This window comes from Corapipo altera, unplaced genomic scaffold (genome assembly GCF_003945725.1).
Source record: "Corapipo altera isolate COAL_440 unplaced genomic scaffold, ASM394572v1 304, whole genome shotgun sequence".
In the NCBI taxonomy this organism is placed as follows: Eukaryota; Metazoa; Chordata; class Aves; order Passeriformes; family Pipridae; genus Corapipo; species Corapipo altera.
In genome coordinates, this window is record NW_020885050.1 from 38,873 (window position 1) to 50,213 (window position 11,341).

The window sequence follows — 11,341 nt, forward strand, 5'->3', positions numbered from 1 at the left end:
GGGGGGGCGGGAGGGGGGCGGCGGGGCCGGGGCCCGGCGGCGGGGGCGGCGCGGTGACGCCGCTGTTCCCTCGCAGGGCTCCCCCCCGGCCCCGGCGGAGGCGGCGGGCGGCGGCGGGCGGGGGGACGGCGACGCCGAGCAATTGTCCGAGAAAAAGGCGCTGCGGAGCAAAAAGAGCCCCCCCGCCCCGGGAAAGGCGCCGGGAAGCAGAAAAGGTACAGCGGTGCCGGTAGAGTGCCCCACATGTCATAAAACCTTCCTCAGCAAATATTACCTTAAAGTGCACAACAGGTAAACGCTCCGACTTCTCCTTCCTCTTGCGCGCGCGGAGGATGCGCCGCCCCCGCGGCTCGGTCCCTTCCCGGGGGGGAAAGGGCGACCACAGTTTTGCCAGCTGGTCCCAACGCCATTCCTCGGGATGGAAAGGAGGGTCCCCTCTGTCCCTGGGGGTGCTCTGACCTGTGGGAGGGATTATATGTCTCTGAAACATATCAGAGCTGCAGTGACTGTCCTGGGCTGCGGCTCAGGAAGGCGGCAGTGGGGGCTCCTCAGGGGCTGTGCTGGCTGCAGGTGGGCAATGGCAAATCGTCCTTGTAGGCTGTCAGATCAGCCCGGGCTGGGCTGGATTTCGGGGGCTGTGGGGAACATGTAGCCGAGCTCTGTGAGGATCTCTGGGCTGGATCTCTGAAAGCAGGGCAGGGCCCTGCCCTGAGTTCTCGAGTTTCACTTCAGTCCTGTGTGGGGGCAAACCTTGGCCCTGCAGAATCAAGATTCTGCGGAGCGCAGTGGGCACTGACAGTCTGACCATGCTCTGAGGGGCCCCGAAAGTGGCATAAAAGCAGCTTTAGGGTGACTGTGAATAGTGGCACTGGGGGGACATGGGCAAGAACCTGCCTCACCTTTCCCTGTGTCCTCTCACACCTGTCTGTGCATTTGCTGTTGGACAGGCAGTGATGGGGTTCTCCATTTGTATCCCCCCAGGAAACATACTGGAGAGAAGCCATTTGAGTGTTCCAAGTGTGGCAAATGTTACTTTAGAAAAGAGAATCTCATGGAACATGAAGCCAGGAACTGCATGAACCGATCAGAACAGGTACTCCCAGGAGCTGCCCCACTGGGCTGGAGTGCAGCTGCCATCCATCAGGAAGGGAACTGGAGCCTTTTCCGAGCCCCAGGCCATGCTCAGCTCTGAACAGACACCTATCAGCACCACATGGCACACATTCCATAGCCAGGGCCCCTGGGGCTGGGACCCCCATGGCTGGGACCAGGACGGCATCAGCTTGTGCCCGATGTGCCCAATGTGTGTTCCAGCGTGCCAGGACACTCTGTGCTGCACGAGACGCGGGTCCTGCGGGTGCAGGCTGAGCGCTGTGCCACGTGCCTGGCAGGGGCTGGGCCGCGGGCTCCGGGCTGGGCTCTGGCTCCTGCAGAAGCTGATCCCGCCCTGTCTCTCGTAGGTGTTCACGTGCTCAGCGTGCCCGGAGGTGTTCAAGCGGCGGATGGAGCTGCGGCTGCACATGGTGTCACACACCGGGGAAATGCCATACAAGGTGAGCAGTGCCGGCATCCGGCATCCCCGTGGATGCTGCTGGACACTGGCACAGAGTGGGAGTGAGCGTTTGCCTTCTGGGGCAGCCTGGCCCAGCCCATCGGGGAGCTGAGCCCTCCAGCTTCCTTCCCCCGTCTGTGACAGCCCACTAAGGGTCATTCCCTGTCTCTGAGCTGGAACGTGCTCCAGGGAGACACCACAGCCACCTGCTTCCTGCAGCTGTACGAGGAATCTGTTCTGCTCCCCCACTGGTCCTCCTTGCTCTGTAACCACTCTTTGGGGGCAACTGGAAGCTGACCTCCCTCTCTTTTCTCGCAGTGCTCCTCATGCTCGCAGCAGTTCATGCAGAAGAAGGATCTGCAGAGCCACATGATAAAGCTGCATGGTGCACCCAAGCCCCACGCGGTAGGGACCACGGTATCGGGGAGGGGATGATCCTGCACACACACCTGACCTAGGGAATAGTGCCCATGGCCCGTCTGGCTCTGTTAGTGAGGCAGGGGGACACAGAGCTGCTGGAAACAGGCTTTTTTGTGTACAGGAGCAGCTGATAGACCTGAGCACTGACCAGCATTTTGCCTCTTGGGCTGTCCCATCTCACTGGGTGTCTCTGAGGCCAGGGGTGCTGCTGTGGCTGCCGCAGGAAGGGCCCTGGAGCAGCCAGGGGAGTGCCAGGTGTTGGGCACAAGTGGGTCTGGTGTGGGTGTACCCTAACCCCCCTCTCCTGTGGCCTTGCAGTGCTCAACCTGCTCCAAGTGCTTTCTGTCCCGGACAGAGCTGCGCCTGCATGAGGCCTTCAAGCACCGTGGAGAGAAGCTGTTTGTGTGTGAGGAGTGCGGGCACAGGGCCTCGAGCCGCAATGGCCTGCAGATGCACATCAAGGCCAAGCACAGGTACGATGTGACCCACGTCCTCCCTTATGTCACCCTGCCTCTTCTGGCTGTGCTCCCTCCCCTATGGGACTGGGGGTTGGCTGAAGGGAGTGCTCCCTTCCCGGAGGTGCTGGGCTGAGACCCGAGGGGTTGAAGCCGGTGGAGGGAGAAGTCACGGTGGGTTTTCCCTGCCCACAGAAACGAGCGGCCCTATGTGTGTGAGTTCTGCCACCACGCCTTCACGCAGAAAGCCAACCTCAACATGCACCTGCGCACACACACTGGCGAGAAGCCCTTCCAGTGCCACCTTTGCGGCAAGACCTTCCGGACACAAGGTACCCCTGGGTGCTGCTGGGGCAGGTCATGCCAAGCGCCATGCTCTGGCATCCAGGACCTCCAGAAAGCGGCTTCCCCAGGAGCAAAGCCATGCTCTTGTGAGTGCAGGCTGACACCAAGTCACCTCCACTGCCCTCGTGGCACAGAAGGGGAACAAGCTGGTGTTTCCCATGGAGCTTATGCTGCACTTGCCTTTCTGGCCCAGTTGCTGGGATGGGGGGCACGTGCCATGCCACTGACTGGCTGCTCTCCCCCTCTCTGCCCCTGATAATGGCAGCGAGCCTGGACAAGCACAATCGGACGCACACCGGCGAGCGGCCCTTCAGCTGTGAGTTTTGTGAGCAGCGTTTCACGGAGAAGGGGCCGCTGCTGAGACACATCGCCAGCCGGCACCAGGAGGGGCGGCCCCACTTCTGCCACATCTGCGGGAAGACGTTCAAAGGTAACGCTGGGGCTCCGGCTTTCGCAGGGCTCCACAGGAGCCGCCTCCTTCCCGCGGGCAGCTTGGCATCACTGCGAGCAGGTACAGTGTGGAGCTGCTGCCCACGGGCTCTCACTTCCCTTCCCAGCAGTGGAACAGCTGCGCGTCCATATCCGCCGGCACAAGGGCGTGAGGAAGTTTGAGTGCACTGAGTGTGGCTACAAGTTCACGCGGCAGGTGAGCCCTTCCCCAGCTCTGGGGCCTCTGGGCTGTGCCAGGGAGCCGGCCCTCACCGGGCCCCTCTGCACGTCCCTTCCTTCACAGGCTCACTTGAGGCGCCACATGGAGATCCACGACCGCGTGGAGAACTACAACCCACGGCAGCGGAAGCTGAGGAACTTGATCATCGAGGACGAGAAGGATGTGATGGTGGTGCTGCAGCCGCCACCAGAGCTGGAGGTGGGCTCGGCCGAGGTGATTGTGGAGTCACTGGCCCACAGGCCACTGCCTGAGGAGGTTCCTGCGCAGAGACTGTGCTCAGATAACTTCTCCACGGCGGATGTGATTGAGCAATCTCTGATTATAACGACAACGATTCCTGAAGACTGTGAGACGTAGTGCAGCCACCCTTCCACTGAAACACAGTAAAGTCTTGGGCTGAGCCAATCTCTGCCACACTTGTTCTTTCGAGTTGTGCATCCGTCCCCTCCCCTTCTTCCCTGCCAGTCTCTCACCCCAGACTACAGGGAAGTCACCATGATGATGTGATTGAGTGTCAAATGAAGAAATGGTGCAAAAGGGCCACTCCAGTCAGTGCCTGTGCGCCGTGCAGGGGGATTGGACTGACCTGCTTGTGTCATACTGTGAATCACTTTCTGACACCAGAGGAGCTGGTGCTGGAGGAGCCCCTTTCCTCCAGCCCTCTTACCCTGCTCCTGATTAAAGATTAAAGCTCAGCTTCCCCCAGAGAGAGCAGCTCTGTCCTTTCCTTTAACGCATGTGAAAGGATTGTTTCCTCCGTTAAACTTGTGCCTTATTTCTCCTTTATTTTGTCAAGCTTCTGTCAGTTGCTGTTTCTCTCCCCCATTACAGGTGGGGCAGGACCTGTGTCTGCTCAGCATTGAGATAATGGAGCTGCAAGTTCACTTGAAACACACTTCAGCAGCCACACAGTGCCTGAGCTCCTGTGGTCAGGGGTAGGGACTTATCTCTGTCCCAAATAACATGATCCAGGGTTGCTGGGGGAGTTATAACCATTCCTGAGTGGTGCCAGGGTGGGAGAGATCCCTGTGTGTACCCTCACCTCCAGAGTCTCAGCCCTGCTCTCTCCACCTTCCCCCTCTACTCAGCAAGGAGGCAGAGAGGCTCTGTTTTAAGCGTACCCAGAATGAGACAGTCCCACTAAAATTTCACTCCAGGCCCTTTCCCTTCGCAGACGACAGAATTGTGTAACAGGTTTTATTTAACTTGACAGCTGCAAGTAAATTTAAAAACAAACTATGAGAATAAAAATACATTATCTGCAAATGTAAAATGCCTTTGTTTCAAAGGATGGAGTTCAACTGTACTGGAGGATTCAACACAATGAATTCTACAAAAAATAAATAGTTATCTGTAGCTGCTCAGCGGGTGGGGTTGGGGGTCCAGCAGCGAGCACTATTTATAGCTCAGCAGAAATACCTCGGGCTGCAGCACTGTCCAGCTCCGCAGGCACGGCACAGCACGGACAGGCTGCTCCCAGAAAAGCAGCAGATGCCCCGAATTGCAGGCCCCAGTGTCCCCCCGCCAGGCTCTGCCCACAGGGGCCCACGGGCTGCACCCCGGCGCGTGGTCTCAAGGCACTGTCAGTGTTCCAGACTGAGGAACAGCGTGGGTTCCCCCGGCTGAGGAGTGCAGTGGTCGGGTATGTGGGCTTTCCATCTCCGAATTCAGTTTAAAATACAGACTTCTCCTCTATTGGTTAAAAATAAAAGACCAAAAAAGCAAATGCATCCAGCTACGCCTGAGCTGCTGTCACACTTCAAGGTTCTCCTGAAGATGTGACACTCACTCCTGGGGAGTTGTGCCACAGGTTCGGCCTCTGCTTGTTCCAGAAACATTCCACAAATAAACCACGCAGCTGCTCTTCAGCAAAGGTAGATAAACAGCCCACCTGGTCAGGGCACTTGGGCAAGTATAAAGGCAAATCTTACACAGGCCAAAAAATATGCAAACCCCAAACAAAAAGAAGAAAAAAAACCCTAAAATAACTACCTTTCAATCCCAACACGTGCACAGAAAGCTTGTCTCCCTCTGAGGCACAGAACAGAGGGGGGGTCCAGACCACTGTCTTACCAGACAGACCCCTCCCAAAAAAGAAACTGAAGGAAGCAGTTTGGTGGCAAACAAAGTATTATGGGGTGAAGGAGCTCCCAGTGAAAGGTGTCTGGTCACAAGCTGTCAGTGGTGGTGCTGTGGTGTGGGTCAGTGCGATCATTTTCCCCGGGGATGTCGGGTCCCTGCAGGCAGCAAAGGGCTGAGGGAGCAGCAGAGGCCTCACTGCCTGCGGTCACACAGCAGCACATCCAACAGCCAGAGTTCCCATTCCCTCTGTGATCAGTACGGTTTTGTTTCCAAGCACTGGTTTGCCTCAGCCTTCTCCCGAAGCAGCCCAGGTTCTGGATGAGGGACTTATGTCAGGCTGCTTCCTGTGCTAAGGCAGTTCATTGAGGTTCTGGTTGTGAAGGTTTTGGGTCTGCCTGCTCAAGCTGATGGTGTTGTCCAGCGTGATGCTGTCGTCCTCCTGTGGGGTTTCTGGCATGAACTGCCGGAATATGCTGACGCTGCCGTGCCAGAAGATGGGCTCGGGCAGCCGGCCCACCACGCTCCACATTCGTGTCTCAGGGTCATAGGCTTCCAGGACATCTGAGAGTTCAAATGTGTTATCATAGCCCCCGGAGACATAGAGCTTCCCGCCAAGCACGGCCACACTTCCCCCAACGTGAACCTGCAAAGTAACAATAAATACACACCACAATCAGGGGTGTTTGCCCAATCTGGCAGCTGACTGAAGGGGTGGGTGCAGTCTGGTGGGTGCTGCTCCTTGGAGGAGGTTCCATGTCCCCCAGCGGCAGCTCAGGCTCTGAGGCAGCACTGCCCACAGCTCTCACGTGCTGGGCTGAACACCCGGACATGCTGCCACATTCAGGACTTTGTTCTCCCCATGACTCCAGTACATTTAAACCTACTCCACGTGCAAGGGGTTCTGATCAAAAGAGCTCTTCATTTTCCAAAGGTAAATGAAACCCATTTGTAATACTTAAGGCACCCTGGAGGATGGAAAATGTCCTACCTGAAGCATGGCAGGGATTTTATCCCACTCATTCTTTGCTGGATTGTAAACATCCACTTCAGCCGAGTCGTCTCTGGGGAAGAGAACACAAAATTACTCTTCTGCATTCTAGAAACTCTGCTCAAGTTCTTCGCCAATGCCAAATTTAGGTGGGTGGGATGAGAGAAGAGCTAGAGGGACATCATAATCCCCCAAGGCTTCTCTCACCCGCCCCACTTGCCAGACAGGAGGGCGACAGTGACAGGTGAGGGGGGTTTGCGACGCAGAGACACTGACACAAGAATGTGAGGAGGACAAGGTCAGGGCAGCTGAAGAGGAGCTGTCAGTCCTTCCAAGACAGTTCTGGTACAGACAGAATCGAGAGGTTGTGAGGCAGCTCCAGGCAGGGCCGGCTCCAGATCGGCTCTAGGGTGGCTGCAGAGAATGCCTGAGCCTCACTGCTGTGCTACATTTACTGGTATAAAACAGTCCCAGCACAAGGGATCATCACTCAGAGGCTTTAGCCTAAGCTATTAAAACAAACCAAAAACTGAATTTGCCATTTCTACTTGTTACCTATTCCTCTGCCCTCCAAAGATTATCCCATAGCTCTACATGGAGCAGCAGCCCATGCACAGCACATGAAATGAGGGGAGAACACCTGACCCCGATCATCTCCTCACTGACTCCTGCAGATGTACAAGTGATCCGAAATCCTGAACTGTCAACCATCAGTATTTTAAAGGGGTAAGAAAAAGGAAATTCTATGGAATCAGCTTGTGACAAAGAGTTGAACAGCTGCAACACCCCGGCAGGACAAACTGAAACCAGGTGACTCAAAGAGATGCCAGCAAGACACTTAGCTGGACCCAAAGGGATCAAATAAAAGGTCTTGGGCCAAAGCTGCTGCTTTATGCAAAGCCAAGAGGAGATTAAAAAAAGAGAAGTGGCTGGAGGCCCTCACAGAAGTCTCTGTTTGCTCAGAGTCAACACAGGGAGGGAGATGAACGCTCCAGCCCTAGCATGCCTTCCCGTTTATTTTTAATTAAGCGGATAACTGAAGTATCTGCGCCATCAGGACAGCTTCAGATGGGTAATTAAGTCCCAGTTTGGAAAGGCACTTAAAAATAGTGACCAATCACTTCATCTTCAGCCTTCTTATCGCTGCTGAGACGGAAGATGTCCTCTCCTGTGCTACAGTTTAATGTTTTCTTGGAGCTTATGTGCTTATTTATAGCAGCGAGGGGGGCTGAACCAGGAGCCAAGGAATCCGAGAAGCCAATTTCCAAGCAGCGCTGCTGACTTCAGCCAGATTTACACCTGGCTGTTCCCCAGTCCGAGGTTACACTCAGACATTTTTACACAATTTTAAGGGTAGCCCCACCAGTACCATCAGGGGAAGCACTGCAGTGCTGTCCCAGCACAGTGCCCTCCCTCCAATACCTCCAAAATCCCACACACCTTCCCAGGGAAGCTCCAGGCCCTCCCCACGGGGACATGGGAGGGAGGTGATGGCTCCCACTACTCACCTTATGAAGTACATGAGGCCGTTGAGCGTGACAGTTTTTGGGGCAAAGGACCAGGGGGGCAGGTGGCCGCAGTTGACAAGGGACCAGAGGTCGCTGTCGGGATCGTAGCACTGCATGACCATGGACTCTTTTCCAGCCAGGGAGCCGATGGCGAACAGCTTCCCGCGGCACGAGGTGGTGGAGCAGTTGTCCATGGGGTACAGCATGGGCTGCAGGGCTTCCCAGCTGTCCAGCGTGTGGTCGTAGCGCTCTGTGCTGTCAGAGGCAACTACGTAGAGCAGTCCATCCAGGACTGTGGAGCTGTGGTATTCCCTGGCTTTCAGCATGGGCGACACCTCCGTCCACTCGTTCACGCTGGAATTGTACCTCCAGACGCAGTCGTACAGCCTGGACCCGTCTGAGCCCCCTGTGGCACAGCACGACACGTGTCAGAGCCGGGCTCTGCACAGCCAAGGGCGACGGTGGAGAGCACTTGGCTCGGCACCAGCACCTTTCCTACAGCTGCAGCTACACCTTCCGCACACAGCCCCTCCTGCAAGTTTTGCACTGTTTCCAGCAAGCCAGGAAGGATTTCTCCCACGTCCTCCCTAGTCCATACTCAGCCACGAATCAAAATGAGTCTCCCAAGTTTCACCACCTCCATCCTCTAAACTCCCGCTTCTCTCCCATTTTGTGGCCCCTGCTCCATTGCTGCCCAGAAGCTGCTGAGGCAGCAGCACTAACGGCAGCTTGGGAACCTCCTGGCCCTGCCTGCAACACACTGACACTAAGCAGAACGACCCAAGATCCCCAGCAGCAGCCTCGCACATGGCTCTTGGCAGGACTGGTCTCCACAGACCCACCAGGGATCACTCCAAGAAGCTCCCAAGGGATGTAAGGGCATCTGTACCAAACAAGCCATTTTTACGACCCTGCCCTTAAAGCAGAGCCTTGTTTTCTGCTTGTGACTAAAGAACACAGAGTTTTCTGATCAACTGCGTAAGACCTGTCCTTCAAAACTCTGCCAGCATGTCCTGCACACCCAGGGCATGCTGTTCCACCGCGCCTGGTTTCCTGGGTTTGTTACAGCTGCTGCTCCAGCTATGGGGATGTAGTTCAAAGGAGGCATCTGCATACAGATTAACAGCTGAATTTATACATTGGTGTCACCTTGACAGAAGTAATTGTAGCCCCAGCGGACTGCAAGGAGGCAGGATTTGTGCAGAGGAAGGTACTGTGACTCACGGGGGCTGGCTAAGGAACCCGGGGCTTTCTGACACACCTATGCCTCAAGCAAGTGGCCTGGCTTGTGATTCACAGGGCTCTGAAACCAAACACCTTCTTCACAGATAGAAACTCAAAACCCTCTTAAAGTAACCCATATCCCCCAGAGTGACAGTTAGAAAATTCTAACTACAAGATCTGTGACTTCTGCCCACGTGCTCAGCAGCATTAGTCATGACAAAATAGCTCCTGGACTGAGACCAGCTGCTAAATCCAGCACCAACTCCAGAAGTCTCTGTGCCTGCCAGCAGGCTGCAGACACCCAAGCTGAGTCCCAAACTCCCTGCTTCCCAGGAAAGGCCAAGTCTCACTGCTAGAACCCACATATTTGAGAGGAATCTGCACCCTAGCGGGTACCCTCACGCCCTGTGTGCCTTACCAGTGACATAGATGTCGTTGCCCAGCGCAGCAACGCTGTAGCCCCCGCCCAGGTGCTCGGGGAACTCGGCCAAGTAGCGCCAGTGGCCGGTGCGGGGGTTGTAGCAGTCGACGGTGACGAGCTCGTCACAGTCGCGGTCGCAGCCGCCAACGAGGACGAGGATCTCAGCGAGGCCGGTGGAGGGCCGGGGGCGCATGCGGGCGCAGGGCCCCCGGTCGTGGCGGTCGAGACGGGCAGCCTGGAAGTCACGGGCCTCACGCAGGAGGCGCAGGCAGGGCGGGCAGCGGGCCACCAGCGGCTCGCTCTCCACGTGGGCCAGCAGGTAGAAGCGGCGCACAAAGGGCAGGCGGACGTGGGCCAGGAGCTGGGGTAGCAGCGGGGCGCGGGTGGCGGGGTCGGCGCGCACCCAGCGCAGCGCCAGCTGGAAGGCGGCCTCCTCCTTGGGGACGCAGAGCCCGTCGTCCCGCAGGTAGGAGAGGAGGCGCGGCAGCGGCAGCCGCTCCAGCTGGGCGCCCAGCTCACCCACGTGCCGCAGCACGAAGCGGTGGGCAGCAGCCGCCAGTGCCGGGCACGCAAAGGCTTCGGCGAAGTCCTGCATGTCCAGGGCGTTGGCGGGCTCCAGCTGCCGTGCCAGCCAGGCGCCGCAGGCCTCCTTGACGGCGGGGAACTGCAGCAGGTCGGCGGCGCGCAGCAGGCGCTCGGCGATGTCGGGGCCCAGCCGGCCCACGCGGCCGGTGTACGCGAAGTCGAGCAGCCGCGCCAGGCACTCGGGCTCCACGCCGTGCAGCCGCACTCGCTCGGCCCGCGCCTCGCGCAGGGCCCCGCCGAACATGGCGCGGAAATATCCCGAGGCCGCGGCCAGGACGGCGCGGTGAGCCCCGAACTCCCGCCCGCCGGCCACCACCGTCACGTCCAGCAGGCTCCGCTCGGCCCGCAGCGCGCTCAGACCCCGCAGCAGCGACACCGCGTGCGCCGGTTCTCCTGCCGCCGAGGCCGCCGCCGCCGCCGTCCCGCCGGTGCCCGCGCCGGTCGCCATGCCGTGCCTGCGGGGAGCGCACCCGGGTCAGCGCGGAGCCGCTGGAGCCGATCCCCAGCAGGCTCCCGGGGCGGGAAAGGGAAACCGGGGAAGGAGGCGGCGGGCGGGCTCGGGGAGCCCGTCCCGTGCCGGTCCCGGCCGACAACCCCCGGGTGCGGCCGCTGCGTAACGCGGCACCGCCTCCCCCAGCGCGGCCCCGCTCGGGCCGGTCCCCGGGTCCCGCAGCTCCGCAGCCACCCCGCTCAGCCCCGTGCCCCCAGCCCCGGGCTGGCCCCCAGCGGGAGCCGCCCGACGGCAGCGCAAAGGCAGCGGGGCGGCCCCGAGAGCGGGCGGCACCGCCGGAGCCCCGCTCTGAGCACGGCTCCGGGCGCCGCCGTTACCGCGGGCGGCAGGGCCGGGCCCGGCCCGGAGCCGAGGCTCCCGCGCCCTGCCCGGCCCGTCCCGTCGCCGCCCGTCCCACCGCCGCCACCAGCCGGGCCCCGCGGTGAGCACAGAGCCGCCACCTCCCTCTCGGGCCCGCGCCCGCCGCCACCCGGTGAGAACCGCCCCGGCGCCCCCGGGCCCCGCTCACCGCTCCGCTCTTCGCCCCGCTCCCCGCTCCGCTCCCCGCTCCGTTCGCCGCTGCCGGCGCCGCCCCCGCCCC

General features: G+C 59.2%; 3 protein-coding genes across 3 annotated transcripts in view; 2 read left to right on the plus strand and 1 right to left on the minus strand.

The window, feature by feature from the left end:
• Nucleotides 1-3,856, plus strand: part of ZBTB48 (zinc finger and BTB domain containing 48) — an 8,901-nt gene extending 5,045 nt beyond the window's left edge. Inside the window, exons 2-10 of the mRNA XM_027668689.1 lie at nt 77-291; nt 982-1,093; nt 1,461-1,553; nt 1,871-1,957; nt 2,291-2,445; nt 2,623-2,759; nt 3,038-3,202; nt 3,330-3,418; nt 3,506-3,856. Of these exons, the coding sequence (XP_027524490.1) occupies nt 77-291; nt 982-1,093; nt 1,461-1,553; nt 1,871-1,957; nt 2,291-2,445; nt 2,623-2,759; nt 3,038-3,202; nt 3,330-3,418; nt 3,506-3,799 (1,347 nt within the window). The 3' untranslated portion in view covers nt 3,800-3,856. The remainder of the gene's footprint in view (nt 1-76; nt 292-981; nt 1,094-1,460; nt 1,554-1,870; nt 1,958-2,290; nt 2,446-2,622; nt 2,760-3,037; nt 3,203-3,329; nt 3,419-3,505) is intronic.
• A 747-nt stretch (nt 3,857-4,603) lies between these two features.
• Nucleotides 4,604-11,341, minus strand: part of KLHL21 (kelch like family member 21) — a 7,317-nt gene continuing 579 nt past the window's right edge. Inside the window, exons 2-5 of the mRNA XM_027668707.1 lie at nt 9,663-10,705; nt 8,021-8,426; nt 6,513-6,585; nt 4,604-6,167 (exon numbers count right to left, since the gene is read on the minus strand). Coding sequence (XP_027524508.1) covers nt 5,874-6,167; nt 6,513-6,585; nt 8,021-8,426; nt 9,663-10,698 — 1,809 coding nt within the window. The 5' untranslated portion in view covers nt 10,699-10,705 and the 3' untranslated portion in view covers nt 4,604-5,873. The remainder of the gene's footprint in view (nt 6,168-6,512; nt 6,586-8,020; nt 8,427-9,662; nt 10,706-11,341) is intronic.
• PHF13 (PHD finger protein 13) overlaps nt 10,697-11,341 on the plus strand; it is a 4,963-nt gene continuing 4,318 nt past the window's right edge. The window contains exons 1-2 of the mRNA XM_027668690.1: nt 10,697-10,724; nt 10,888-11,182. Of these exons, the coding sequence (XP_027524491.1) occupies nt 10,697-10,724; nt 10,888-11,182 (323 nt within the window). The remainder of the gene's footprint in view (nt 10,725-10,887; nt 11,183-11,341) is intronic.